Below are 13448 nucleotides of genomic sequence, written 5' to 3'. Positions count from 1 at the left end.
CTTCTTCCTGATCTTAGAGGAAATGCTTTCAGTTTTTCACCATTGAGAATGATGTTTGCTGTGGGTTTGTCATATTGGCCTTTATTATGTTGAGGTAGGGTCCCTCTTTGCCCACTTTCTGGAGAGTTTTTATCATAAATGGGTGTTGAATTTTGTCAAAAGCTTTTTCTGCATCTATTGAGGTGATCATATGGTTTTTATTCTTCAATTTGTTGATATGATGTATCACATTGATTGATTTGCGTATATTGAAGAATCCTTGCATCCCTGGGATAAACCCCACTTGATCGTGGTGTATGATCCTTTTAATGTGTTGTTGGATTCTGTTTGCTAGTATTTTGTTGAGGATTTTTGCATCTATATTCATCAGTGATATTGGTCTGTAATTTTCTTTTTTTGTAGTATCTTTATCTGGTTTTGGTATCAGCGTGATGGTGGCCTCATAGAATGAGTTTGGGAGTGTTCCTTCCCCTGCAATTTTTTGGAAGAGTTTGAGAAGGATGGGTGTTAGCTCTTCTCTAAGTGTTTGATAGAATTCACCTGTGAAGGCATCTGGTCCTGGACTTTTGTTTGTTGGAAGATTTTTAATCACAGTTTCAATTTCATTCCTTGTGATTGGTCTGTTCATATTTTCTATTTCTTCCTGGTTCACTCTTGGAAAGTTATACCTTTCTAAGAATTTGTCCATTTCTTCCAGGTTGTCCATTTTATTGGCATAGAGTTGCTTGTAGTAGTCTCTTATGATGCTTTGTATTTCTGTGGTGTCTGTTGTAACTTCTCCTTCTTCATTTCCAGCTTTATTGATTTGAGTCCTCTCCCTGTTTTTCTTGATGAGTCTGGCTAAAGGTTTATCAATTTTGTTTATCTTCTCAAAGAACCAGCTTTTAGTTTTATTGATCTTTGCTATTGTTTTCTTTGTTTCTATTTCATTTATTTCTGCTCTGATCTTTATGATTTCTTTCCTTCTACTAACTTTGGGTTTTGTTTGTTCTTTTTCTAGTTCTTTTAGGTGTAAGGTTATATTGTTTATTTGAGATTTTTCTTGCTTCTTGAGGTAGGCTCATATTGCTATAAATTACCCTTTTAGAACTGCTTTTGCTGCATTCCATAGGTTTTGGATCATTGTGTTTTTGTTATAATTTGTCTCTAGGTACTTTTTGATTTCCTCATTGATTTCTTCAGTGATCTCTTGGTTATTTATAACGTATTGTTTAGCCTCCATGTGTTTGTGTTTTTTACGTTTTTTTCCCTGTAATTGATTTCTAATCTCATAGCGTTGTGGTCGGAAAAGATGCTTGATATGATTTCAATTTTCTTAAATTTACCGAGGCTTGATTTGTGACCCAAGATATGATCTATCCTGGAGAATGTTCCGTGTGCACTTGAGAAGAAAGTGTAATCTGCTGTTTTTGGATGGAATGTCCTATAAATATCAATTAAATCTATCTGGTCTATTGTGTCATTTAAAGCTTGTGTTTCCTTATTAATTTTCTGTTTGGATGATCTGTCCATTGGTGTAAATGAGGTGTTAAAGTCCCCCACTATTATTGTGTTACTGTCCATTTCCTCTTTTATAGCTGTTAGCAGTTGCCTTATGTATTGAGTTGCTCCCTTGTTGGGTGCATATATATTTATAATTGTTATATCTTCTTCTTGGTTTGATCCCTTGATCATTATGTAGTGTCCTTCCTCGTCTCTTGGAACATTCTTTATTTTAGTCTATTTTATCCGATATGAGTATTGCTACTCCAGCTTTCTTTTGATTTCCATTTGCATGGAATATCTTTTTCCATCCCCTCAGTTTCAGTCTGTATGTGTCCCTAGGTCTGAAGTGGGTCTCTTGTAGACAGCATGTATATGGGTCTTGTTTTTGTATCTATTCAATGAGCCTGTGTCTTTTGGTTGGAGCATTTAATCTATTCACGTATAAGGTAATTATCGATATGTATGTTGCTATTACCGTTTTCTTAATTGTTATGGGTTTGTTTTTGTAGGTCCTTTTCTTCTCTTGTGTTTCCCAGTTAGAGAGGTTCCTTTAGCATTTGTTGTAGAGCTGGTTTGGTGGTGCTGAATTCTCTTAGCTTTTGCTTGTCTTAAAGTTTTTGATTTCTCTGTTGAATCTGAATGAGATCCTTGCTGGGTAGAGTAATCTTGGTTGTAGGTTCTTACCTTTCATCACTTTAAATATATTGTGCCACTCGCTTCTGGCTCGTAGAGTTTCTGCTGAGAAATCAGCTGTTAACCTTATGGGAGTTCCCTTGTATGTTATTTGTCGTTTTTCCCTTGCTGCTTTCAATAATTTTTCTTTGTCTTTAATTTTTGCCAATTTGATTACTATGTCTCGGCGTGTTTCTTCTTGGGTTTATCCTGCCTGAGACTCTCTGCACTTCTGGGACTTGGGTGGCTATTTCCTTTCCCATGTTAGGGAAGTTTTTGGCTATAATCTCTTGAAATATTTTCTCACGTCCTTTCTCTCTTCTCCTTCTGGGACCCCTATAATGTGAATATTGTTGCGTTTAATGTTGTCCCAGAGGTCTCTTAGGCTGTCTTCATTTCTTTTCATTCTTTTTTCTTTATTCTGTTCCACGGCAGTGAATTCCACCATTCTGTCTTCCAGGTCACTTATCCGTTTTTCTGCCTCAGTTATTCTGCTATTGATTCCTTCTAGTGTATTTTTCATTTCAGTTATTGTATTGTTCATCTCTCTTTGTTTGTTCTTTAATTCTTCTGGGTGTTTGTTCTTTAATTCTTCTGGGTGTTTGTTAAACATTTCTTGCATCTTCTCGATCTTTGCCTTCATTCTTTTTCCGAGGTCCTAGATCATCTTCACTATCATTATTCTGAATTCTTTTTCTGGAAGGTTGCCTATCTCCACTTCATTTAGTTGTTTTTCTGGGGTTTTATCTTGTTCCTTCATCTGGTACAAAGTCCTTTGCCTTTTCATTTTGTCTGTCTTTCTGTGAATGTGGTTTTCCTTCAACAGGCTGCAGAACTGTAGTTCTTCTTGCTTCTGCTGTCTGCCCTCTGGTGGATGAGGCTATCTAAGAGGCTTGTGCAAGCTTCCTGATGGGAGGGACTGGTGGTGGGTAGAGCTGGGTGTCACTCTGGTGGGAAGAGCTCAGTAAAACTTTAATCTGCTTGTCTGCTGATGGGTGGCGCTGGGTTTCCTCCCTGTTGGTTGTTTGGCCTGAGGCGACCCAGCACTGGAGCTTACCCGGATTTTTGGTGGGGCTAATGGCGGACTCTGGGAGGGCTGACATCAAGGAACACTTCCCAGAACTTCTGCTGCCAGTGACCTTGTCCCCACGGTGAACCACAGCCACCCCCGCCTCTTCAGGAGACCCTCCAACACTAGCAGGTAGGTCTGGTTCAGTCTCCTACGGGGCCACTGCTCCTTCCCCTGGGTCCTGATGCGCACACTACTTTGTGTGTTCCCTCCAAGAGTGGAGTCTCTGTTTCCCACAGTCCTGTCGAAGTCCTGCAGTCAAATCCCGCTAGCCTTCCAAGTCTGATTCTCTACGAATTCCTCCTCCCGTTGCCGGACCCCTGTGTTTGGAAGCTCGATGTGGGGCTCAGAACCTTCACTGCAATGGGTGGTATAAGTGTTCTCCAGTTTGTGAGTCACCCACCCAGCAGTTACGGGATTTGATTTTATTGTGATTGCGCCCCTCCTACCATCTCATTGCGGCTTCTCCTTTGTCTTTGGATGTGGGGTATCTTTTTTGGTGAGTTCCAGTGTCTTCTTGTTGATGACTGTTCAGCAGTTATTTGTGATTCCGGTGCTCTCGCAAGAGGGTATGAGGGCATGTCCTTCTACTCCGCCATCTTGAACCAATCTCTTGGAGCTGCTTTTGATCTTAATCATTTGACCAAGAAGACAAATTTAGGATTCAGTCCAGAGTATAGTTATCACTGAGACACCTGCTCCCTGCAGATCCCAGAAGCTTGTGGGGCCCCTCCAGGGGCTACCCTTTTTTGCGGCGTGCGGGCTTCTCATTGCGGTGACTTCTCTTGTTGCGGAGCACAGGCTCCAGGTGCACCGCCTTCAGTAGTTGTGGCTTGTGGGCTCAGTAGTTGTGGCTTGTGGGCTCTAGAGCGCAGGCTCAGTAGTTGTGGCGCACAGGCTCAGTTGCTCTGTGCCATGTGGGATCTTCCCAGACCAGGGCTCGAACCCGTGTCCCCTGTATTGGCAGGTGGATTCTTAACCACTGAGCCACCAGGGAAGCCCATACTATATGGCCTTTTGCAGAAATGTTTGACCATCCCTGCTGTAATGCACAGTATGCCCATAGTCCCTGGCACATAGCAAGTTGCTTAAGGTATGTTAATGAGTATTATCATTAACATTTATTTGTAAAGGTCTCTAATAAATAGCCTGGACAAATATTACTAAAAGTTCTTATTCTTGCCTCTGGTTTAAATGTTTCAGAGTCCATGGCTCTCATCCTTCTTGCACCTTCTAGTACAAGAAATGTAGATAAACAATTGATATGGGTAGAAAAAAATTAAGATTTTAGTCAGACCATTGCCCAAGGGTGTAATTCATAGCCTATAAATCTCATAAAAAGGTCAAGCAGATAATATGCAAAACATGCAAACACATACTTTCTGTGGCAAAGAATGCTGTTGTGCCTCACTATACATTCTTCCATTCTTCCTTTAAATTACAGATGTCCCATTGCCAGCTATAGTTTAGCTAGGCACACAGCTGTCCAACTACAGACGCATTTTGCACCCTCTTTTGCAGCTAGAAACGCCATATGCCTAAAGTTCTCACCAACAGAAGGTAAGCAAAAGTCTTATACGCCTTGCTTAAAAATGAAATTTGCTTGCCCTTTACTTCTCTTCCTGATTCCCACAGGCAGTTATGAAAGCCAGCAATTTAGCCAGCTAACCATGAGGACAAAGATAGCATGATAGAAGATAGCAGAGCAACAAAAAGGAGGGAACCTAGGTCTCTGGCTGATCTTGTAGAGGAAAATCATGGCTATTAACTCGGGACTGTTATGTAAGAAAGATGTAAATTTCTATCTTCTTTGGGCCTCATATCTTGGAGTATCTTACAACAGCTTTCCCTCCAATGTCATTCGCTCCAAGGTCACACAATTATATACTAAAGGGAGCGACTATAGTTCCTGCCTTTGCAATGTGGATAAAAGAGTACTCTGGAAAATTCTAATAGAGACCCCCTCGTTTTTAACGTATGATGGTTCATTTGGTCTTTTTCAGGCAATGACAAAAGATAAACTTATGCTGACAAAATCTTTGTGCCCCCAATAATCAGAGAGAACTCAGTATGTTAATTAATCTATTCATCACAGAAGGAAGTGAGGCAAAAGAGTTTAATATATTTACAAGGGGATTGAACAGAGAAGTCAAGAGAGTTGAATTCTGGAAGACACTCATTAGAATAGTTAATGGGTTGCAACTACAAGGTCTCAATTTTTAAAAGGCCTTACTTACTTCTTAGCTCCCAATGTGTTCAGGTGTGATGCCTCAGTTTCTGTTTCTCTGAACATCAGTCCCAGAGTCTGTATAATTTCAATGCATGCCCTAGAAAACAAAGAGAAAAAAAATCACGGAAATGGCATGATTTCATTGTAAGTTCAGAATTCCACAAAATCAGTAATGCTCAATAGAACTGCATTCAGATAGCCATGTAGAAAAAAGTATAGGAAGGAAATTCTGTATATTAAATTGCCAACATTGGTTGAGTGTCTACTCTTTGACTGCTACATAGTAAGCACTCAAAAATATTTGTTGAATGAATGAATTAATAGGTGCATGTCAGGATTAAAAGTCATTTACATATTGATTTTTGCACTTATTTTTTGCAAAGTTTTAATGATAATCACACTATTTTTAAACTACATTTAATAATTTTAACTGTTTCAAGTAGTAATTTCTGGCTCAAAATTTCAAAGGTGAAAAAGGGAATACAGTGAAAGGTGTCTTTTATTCATACACTCATTTTTTTCCCTTTTGGGACAGCCAGTATTACTAGTTTCTTGTGTAGTTTTTCTTTAACTATACAATTAGAACAAAATAAATGCTATTTTAAAAAAATCTTTGTGAAACAAAACTTGCAGCACTATTAATCACTAATACAGTATATATTTTGCCCAGTGCCTTCCATTTATCTTGAACATCCTAGGGAAAAAATATCTATGATTATCCAGTTGGTACTTACACCAGCTCATCAACACTTTGGCTTTTATTTTGAAGTGCATTCTTATCCCTAGACTCTGGCAAGTACTCATGAAGTTTGTTCACTAGGAAATAGAACAGGTCACTGGTCTGTGAAAGCAAACAGGAAAGAAGACAGTAATTAAGGTATCTGTTGGCAAAACTCTCAATTCTTACATAATAAAAATAAGAAGAAATGATTTGTTCTTCAATTAGGAAGAAAGTGATTTACATTCTCTCTTATTAACACTAGCATAACCCAAATTGAAAATATACTTTTACTTACAACCAGGAGACCATTGTCCTGGTGAACAGCCAGAGCTAAAACCTAGCGGGTGATGCTGAGAGATGCCTTCTAGGCCCAGCTTCACCATTAATAGTGAAGATCATCCAGAAGTAGGTGTATAACCTTAGGCCAGTCATTCAGTCACCTTGGAATAATAATATTAAATGGGGGCCATTATATTTCCTACCTTTCCAAAGTAATTTGGTCTTTGTGAGGACATAATGAAATAATAGCTGGAAAAGCACATTTAAAACTGTTTACTAATTCAGAAACAAATGTACAGCACTGGTATAGCCTATGAAGATGGTGCAGAATGATTTTAATACTTCTGTTAATACAGTGGAAATGTAGATTGCCATTTCTGCCAAAATAAACACTGACTTAAGAGTGTGGGAACCAGTTTTTTTGTGTTCCTATCCAGTCTCATGAGATAATTGAGCATGAAAATAAGCACAGGCCCATGAAATCAGGCAAGTTGGTACTAATGAGAATTGGATATAATTGCTTCTCTTTTCTATTCCTCTACTGTTCATTTTTTTCCCAGGACTTTCGTTTACTAGTGGCAACTTAGACTCTTCGTTTAGACAGGTATATGTGTGCTCAGAAGAGGCTGAGGATGGCAGGTGGAGAGAGGGAAGGACAAAAGGAGCAGGACGTACACCTTGACCCTCTCAGAAGTGCTGGGGTTGCAGAGTGTGGTAACTTTACACGCTGACTCTGGAGCCAGGTTCTTTGAGTTCAAATACCAGCTCTGCCACTGGGTAGCTGTAGGACATTTGGCAGATTACTTATACATTCTGTGACTTTTCATCTCTAAAATGGGATTAATAGAATCACCTCATGAGGTTGATGTTAGGATTAAGTAAGATATTATTTGTAAAGTCTGAATAGTACTCAGCATATTGTATGTGCTTAATAAATATCAGTTATTATTGTGATCTCCCACCGCTCAGTGGTTCAGGAATTTTCACTTATAAAATATCTTCTGCTTCACTTATAAAATATCTACCAGCAACAACATGAAAGAGTCTCAAAAATATTATGTCAAAAGAAGCCAAACACAAAAGTGTACATAGTGTACAATTCCATGTAAGTGGAATTCTAGGACAGGCAAAACTAATCTATGATGACAGAAAGTACAATAGTTGCCTGAGGCCAGGGATTAGAGGAAACTGACTGCCAGAGGGCAGGAGGTAGCCCTAAGGGGTGATAGAAATGTTCTCAGTCTTGACTGGGGTGGTGTTTATACAGATATATACATTTGTTAAAACTCTTTACAATGCACTCAAAAATATGTGCACTTTATTATATGTAAATTGGACCACAATATTTCTCCAAAGAAGATATACAAATTGCCAATAAGCATGGGAAAAAATGCTCAACATCACTAATCATTAGGGAAATGCAAATCAAAACTATTAGATACCCCCAACACCCATTAGAATGGCTACTATCAAAAAATCAGTAAATAACAAGGATGTGGAAAAACTGGAGCCCTTATGCACTGTTGGTGGGAATGTAAAATGGTATAGCTGCTGTGAAAAGCAGTATGGCGGTGCCTCAAAAAATTAAAAATAGGATTACCATATGATTTAGCAATTCTGCTTCCAACTATACTCCCAAAAGAATTGAAAGCAGGGTCTCAAAGAGATACACACCCATGTTCATAACAGCATTATTCACAGTAGCTAAAATGTGGAAGCAACCCAAGTGCTAATCAATGGATGAATGGATAAATAAAATGTGGTATTACATACCTGGAATATTATTCAACCTTAAAATGAAGGAAATTCTGACGTATACTATAACATCAATGAATCTGGAAGACATCATGCCAAGTGAGATAAGCCAGTCACAAAATGACAAATGCTGTATGATTCCTCTTACATGAGATATTTAGAATAGTCAAACTCATAGACGTGCAAAGAAGAATGGTGGTTGCCAGGGGCTGGGGGGAAGGGGAAATGGGGTGTTATTGTTTAATGAATATAGTTTCAGTTTTGTAAGATGGAAAGAGTTCTGGAGAAGGATGGTGGTGATAGATATACAACATGAGTGCCTAACACTGAACTAGACACTTAAAAATGGTTAAGATGGTAAATTTTATGTTATATGTATTTTACCATAGTTTTTAAAAACTGAAGGAAAAAAAAACTTCATGAAGAAAAAAAGAAGGGTTGGGAAATAACATGTCTAGAGAACTCTTTCATTCATTGAACATGTAACTATTGATTGCAGCCATGTGGCAGGTACTATGCTAAGTAATGAGAATAACATCTTAAGCAAAACTGACAAACTGGACATGGTGTCTGTACTCCTAAAGCTTGCAGTTTAGTCAACCTGTACAAAAGTGTTCTCGTAATTTAAAATTTTTCTTGTAATAAAATTGAAGAATAAAAATTACCTAACAGAGGAAAATTATACCCCAATGACGTTGATTTTTAAAAGAGAAAATGATATACAGTTGACCCTTGAACAACACGGGATGGGGGGTTTGGGGGGAGTTAGAAGTGCCCATCCTCTCCGCAGTCAAAAATCTGAGTATAACTTACAGTCAGCCCTCCATATCTGCAGTTCCACGCCTGTGGATTTAACTAACCGTGATCGTGTAGTACTATAGTACTTACTATTGAAAAAATCAACATATAAGTGGACCGAAGCAGTTCAAATTAATGTTGTTCAAGGGTCAACTGTATATGTTATGATTATATAATATTATATTGTTTATTATATGATTATAATAATTGTATTATTAATTATAAGAATATGCCTATAGTTATTCATTATATTAATTTTATTATAATTTTTAAATATATATGTATAATTTCCCATCCTCTTACCCAAGAACCAAAAATTAAAGCTGCCTCTAATCTCCCCACCCCAGTGTGGGTTCTTAAGGGAGCTTCACATAAACTTACATTCTGCAGGGAGCCCAGCACAAAGTTGGAAAAAAACACTGCTTTAGCTTAAGGCTATGATAACCATTTAAATAAAAGAGCTCCTAAAAGAAGATTAAAATGTTGAGTTTTACTAGTCATATTTGTTAACTCTGTGTAAATGAATATGAGACTAGATTTTGGTTGCAGATTAGAGAGAGAACATAAGGCTACCAGCTCTGAGGGACACAATGTACTCCACTGAAGTAGGGAAAGACCCCAAACAGGGAGACTACCTATGTGCCTTTTATTTCCCTCTCTATTCACTTTGGCCTTTCATTTTTGACAACTAAATTAGAAGATCTTCTATTTTAGTCCATCTAAGGACATTACATTAAAGAACGGCTGTAGAATTTTCAAGTAAGAAGCAGAACATGAATGCTTTACTCCTAGACTTCCAATCAGGTTAATTTTTCACAAGAGAATAAAATTTCAATTTATTATGAATTGATTGTGCGACCTGATATATGCCGGCATTATGTTAGGCCTTAGGGAGAATACAAAGATGAGTATGACACATGCCTATCCTGAAGAAGCTTATAGAATACTATGGTAAATAAAAAATACATACCAAGCAAAAGGGAGAGTGTTTGTTCTAATTCTTGAGGGTAGGGACTGTGTCTTAGTCATGGTTGCATTTCTAGTGCCTATTACCACGCCTAGCACAGAACAGGCATGCGATAAATGTTTATTGAATCGTTAAAGAGAAAGTGCTATGGGAGATGCTGTAGAACTGCATTGTCCAATACAGAAGCCGCTAGCCACATGTGGCTATTTACATTTAAATTGACTAAAACCGAATAAAATTAATGTTTCACTTCCTTGGTCACTAGCCACGTTCAAGTGCTTAAGAGCCACATGTGGCTAGGTGGCTACTTTATTGAACAGTGCAGACTATAAAATATCAAGGAAAGTTCTAAGGCACAGAACTGCCATAACAGATCAAAAAGAGGAAGGTACCAAAGTTCTCCATTGAGGAAAGGCAGAAGAACAGCATTTGAGATGAGCCTTGGAGAATGAATGGGTAGGATTTTAACAGGAGAAAATGGAAAGAGTATCCTAGAGAAAGCAATAGTAGGGGAAAATGTGGAGGGGCTGGAAAGGGCAGGGTGTTCAAATCATTTCACATGGTTCAAGCTTTTACAGAAAAGAGATGAGAGTGGTGAAGTGGTGGGTTGAGTGGGCTAGACCTGGTTTTATTCCCTTTCTCTGCATCCCTCTTTTCCTCCACAGCCGAGGCCACCTGCTTCAGGCCTGTTGTAAGATTGGAGACGCTTAAGACCAACATTCTGGTATACAGCATCAACACCCTTCTTCCGAGTCTAACCCTTAGGTGGGAGCTCCGTTCTCCTGCCTAGACATATGCTTTAAATCAATCCCCTGATTGTGTCCAGGTTGTCTAAGTGGACCTCTTCTTTGGGCCTTGAGCTAAGTCCTTTGCCAGTCCTTTCCCAGCTACTGACTTTACTCCTGACTTTGTATCGTTGCTACTCCCCCCAACCCCACATTCCATGAAGGCCCTGTTCCCAAATCCTAAACATGCAGATCTTCCTGGTGCCAAATGTTTATGTAGATATCTGGGTGTAATCCACCCACATGCTATAATGCCCTGATATTCCTCATTTTGCACATTCTCTTTGTAGAGATCACTCTCGTCCTTGGGCACTGTGCCTTCTCCCTTAGCATCTACAGCTGGATTTGTTTTCCCAGTGGCTGCCCTATGCAGATGTTGGCCCCTTCCTGATAACCCACCCTGCTAAAATAAAGGTCATGCCTGTTCAAATTTGGAATCTGTGACAAGAGGTCAGTAGTGGAGAGCCTTAAATGCCAAAGCCAAAGTGCTTGTACTTCATAAGGAGAGCCTCAAGAAGTTTTTGAGGAAGCAAAGTCCTCACAATCAGTGTTATAGATCAGTAAACACCATGTGTAGGTTGGACTGGAGAGGTTTATTTGGGTGGGAGATAATACCAATTTCTTTAGCCTTTCCATGTGGACTCTTCATAACCATATGTAAGTCATTTTGATGCCTGTCCCTGTATTTTCCATAATTCTCTGAAGTTTTTTAGTTAAAACTTGGATGGTGTATTCCTAACAGGGTCTATCTAGCTCAAGCATTTTCGATTATACAGCACTACATCACCTTACCTGCCTCAATGTTGGGGACACTTGATACTCTATTCTCTGTAGCTACTATGCCCTCTAATTAGGGTGATCAGCCATCCCAATTTGCTTGGGACTGGTCTACCTTTTGCACTAAAAGTCCCAAGTGCCATGAACTTCCTCAGTCCCAGGCAAACTTGGACAGTTTGTTATCCTAGTCTAGGTAAACCAGGATGGTTGGTCATCAGATGTGTCAAGCACTTAGAATCTAAGAAATGGCCAAGACTGTCAGGTATGGCTGGGGAAGCTGTGCACTTCCCAACTGTGCAATAAAATGGTGGCAACTATGTATAAGACCGGTAACCAGAATGAGTCTCATTAGCACAGCACCAGTACTCACCTGGGCTTCTCAATACCTTCACCTAAACCTGAGACCACAAGTCAGTCTTACAGAGTAAGTGTGTAACTTGCCAAGTGGGAGCTAGACTGCTTTGACTTCCCAGGAGTCACCTTTTAAAAAATAACAATCCTACATTCAAAAGTAACTTTTTAATTATATTTTTATTGTAGGGGAACATACACGTAAGACTTCTTGAAATGTACTTTCTCATCTCACTGTCTATACTCATACTTCTTGCATGCCAGGAGCTTCCCCTCCATCTCTCTTTTTTTGTGTCTGCTAACCCAACCCATGTGAGCTACTATCTTTTCCCTACTGCTCTCCCCTCTTCTGTCTCCCCGACCCCAACACGCCATATACACTGATTCCATCACAACATTTCAGGCATCAAGATGATTGCATTAAATTTAACCAACATTTTAAAATGCAGCATCAGTATACAGCATTTATTTATATTTTACTTTAAGCTTGAATATGCTGCATTTGATAAACAGGTAAAACAAGCTTTAAAGATTAAAAATAAGACAAAACACCTACTTTCCAGAAAAGCCTTTTCAGAATGAAGTTTTTCGGGGCTGCTACTTTAAGTTCTGTAATTAAACAAAGTATCTTCCTCAAAGTATTGTCTTTTTTTTTTTTTTTTTAATAAATTTATTTATTTATTTTTGGCTGTGTTGGGTCTTCGTTTCTGTGCGAGGGCTTTCTCCAGTTGCGGCGAGCGGGGCCACTCTTCATCGCGGTGCGCGGGGCTCTCACTGTCGCGGCCTCTCCCGTTGAGGAGCACAGGCTCCAGACGCGCAGGCTCAGTAGTTGTGGCTCACGGGCCTAGTTGCTCCGTGGCATGTGGGATCTTCCCAGACCAGGGCTCGAACCCGTGTACCCTGCGTTGGCAGGCAGATTCTTAACCACTGCGCCACCAGGGAAGCCCTCAAAGTATTGTCTTTAAGAAAAAGTTCAGATTTAAGTTGACTGAAGTGCTTAATTTTCCCCTCAGATCTACAGAAAGAAAAGAAAACTTTCCCTGGAAAAAATGATCAACAGCAGTTGCGGAATATCAACGATTATTGCTAGGTTTGTAAAACTTTGTTACTAACTTAATTTTAATATAGTTTTGTACTTCTAGCTTTGTTACTTATCAGTAATGAAACTTGCTCCTCCCAAATTGAACTATTTATTAATCTCCAAACGTACTTTTTTGCCATGCCCCTTTACTCAAGCTGTACATATCATGAATACTCTCATTGTTCCTGGTAAACTTCTGTCCCTCTTTCATAGTCCAATACAGAGTTTGTTCACATACCATTTACCATAACCCACGAATCATATGTAATATTATTTGCTTAGTATTTTTGCTTTAAATCAACTCATTTTTTCTTAGAGAAATTTTTTTATACAGAAAATTTTGTATCACTACTTCACATGGGAAAACCAGTACCATTTGCTATAAATAGCAGGTAACTGTAAAAATAGCAACAAAATTCTAAGTAGATGCTCCCTATTTTGAGCCTGAAGTCTGCTCTCCCTTTGACAAAAAGGCAGA

At 39.0% G+C, this 13448-nt stretch overlaps 1 protein-coding gene across 7 annotated transcripts in view; it reads left to right on the top strand.

The window, feature by feature from the left end:
* The window catches only part of XPOT (exportin for tRNA), a 154642-nt gene that overhangs the window by 44152 nt on the left and 97042 nt on the right, over window positions 1–13448 (top strand). For 2 of the 7 annotated variants that reach the window (XM_061204732.1, XM_061204730.1), the window contains exons 2-3: window positions 4671–4786; window positions 12903–12979. The exons of 2 other annotated variants lie outside the window; for them this stretch is intronic. In XM_061204732.1, the coding sequence (XP_061060715.1) occupies window positions 12939–12979 (41 nt within the window). In that variant the 5' untranslated portion in view covers window positions 4671–4786; window positions 12903–12938. Of the gene's footprint in view, window positions 1–4670; window positions 4787–12900; window positions 12980–13448 lie in introns of those variants that run through there. 3 more of the 7 variants (XM_061204731.1, XM_061204736.1, XM_061204734.1) reach the window with 3 other exon arrangements.

The sequence above is a fragment of the Eubalaena glacialis genome, chromosome 11 (genome assembly GCF_028564815.1).
Source record: "Eubalaena glacialis isolate mEubGla1 chromosome 11, mEubGla1.1.hap2.+ XY, whole genome shotgun sequence".
Lineage (NCBI taxonomy): Eukaryota > Metazoa > Chordata > Mammalia > Artiodactyla > Balaenidae > Eubalaena > Eubalaena glacialis.
Note: the sequence above shows the minus strand (reverse complement) of the source record. Positions and strands in the feature narration are given on the sequence as shown.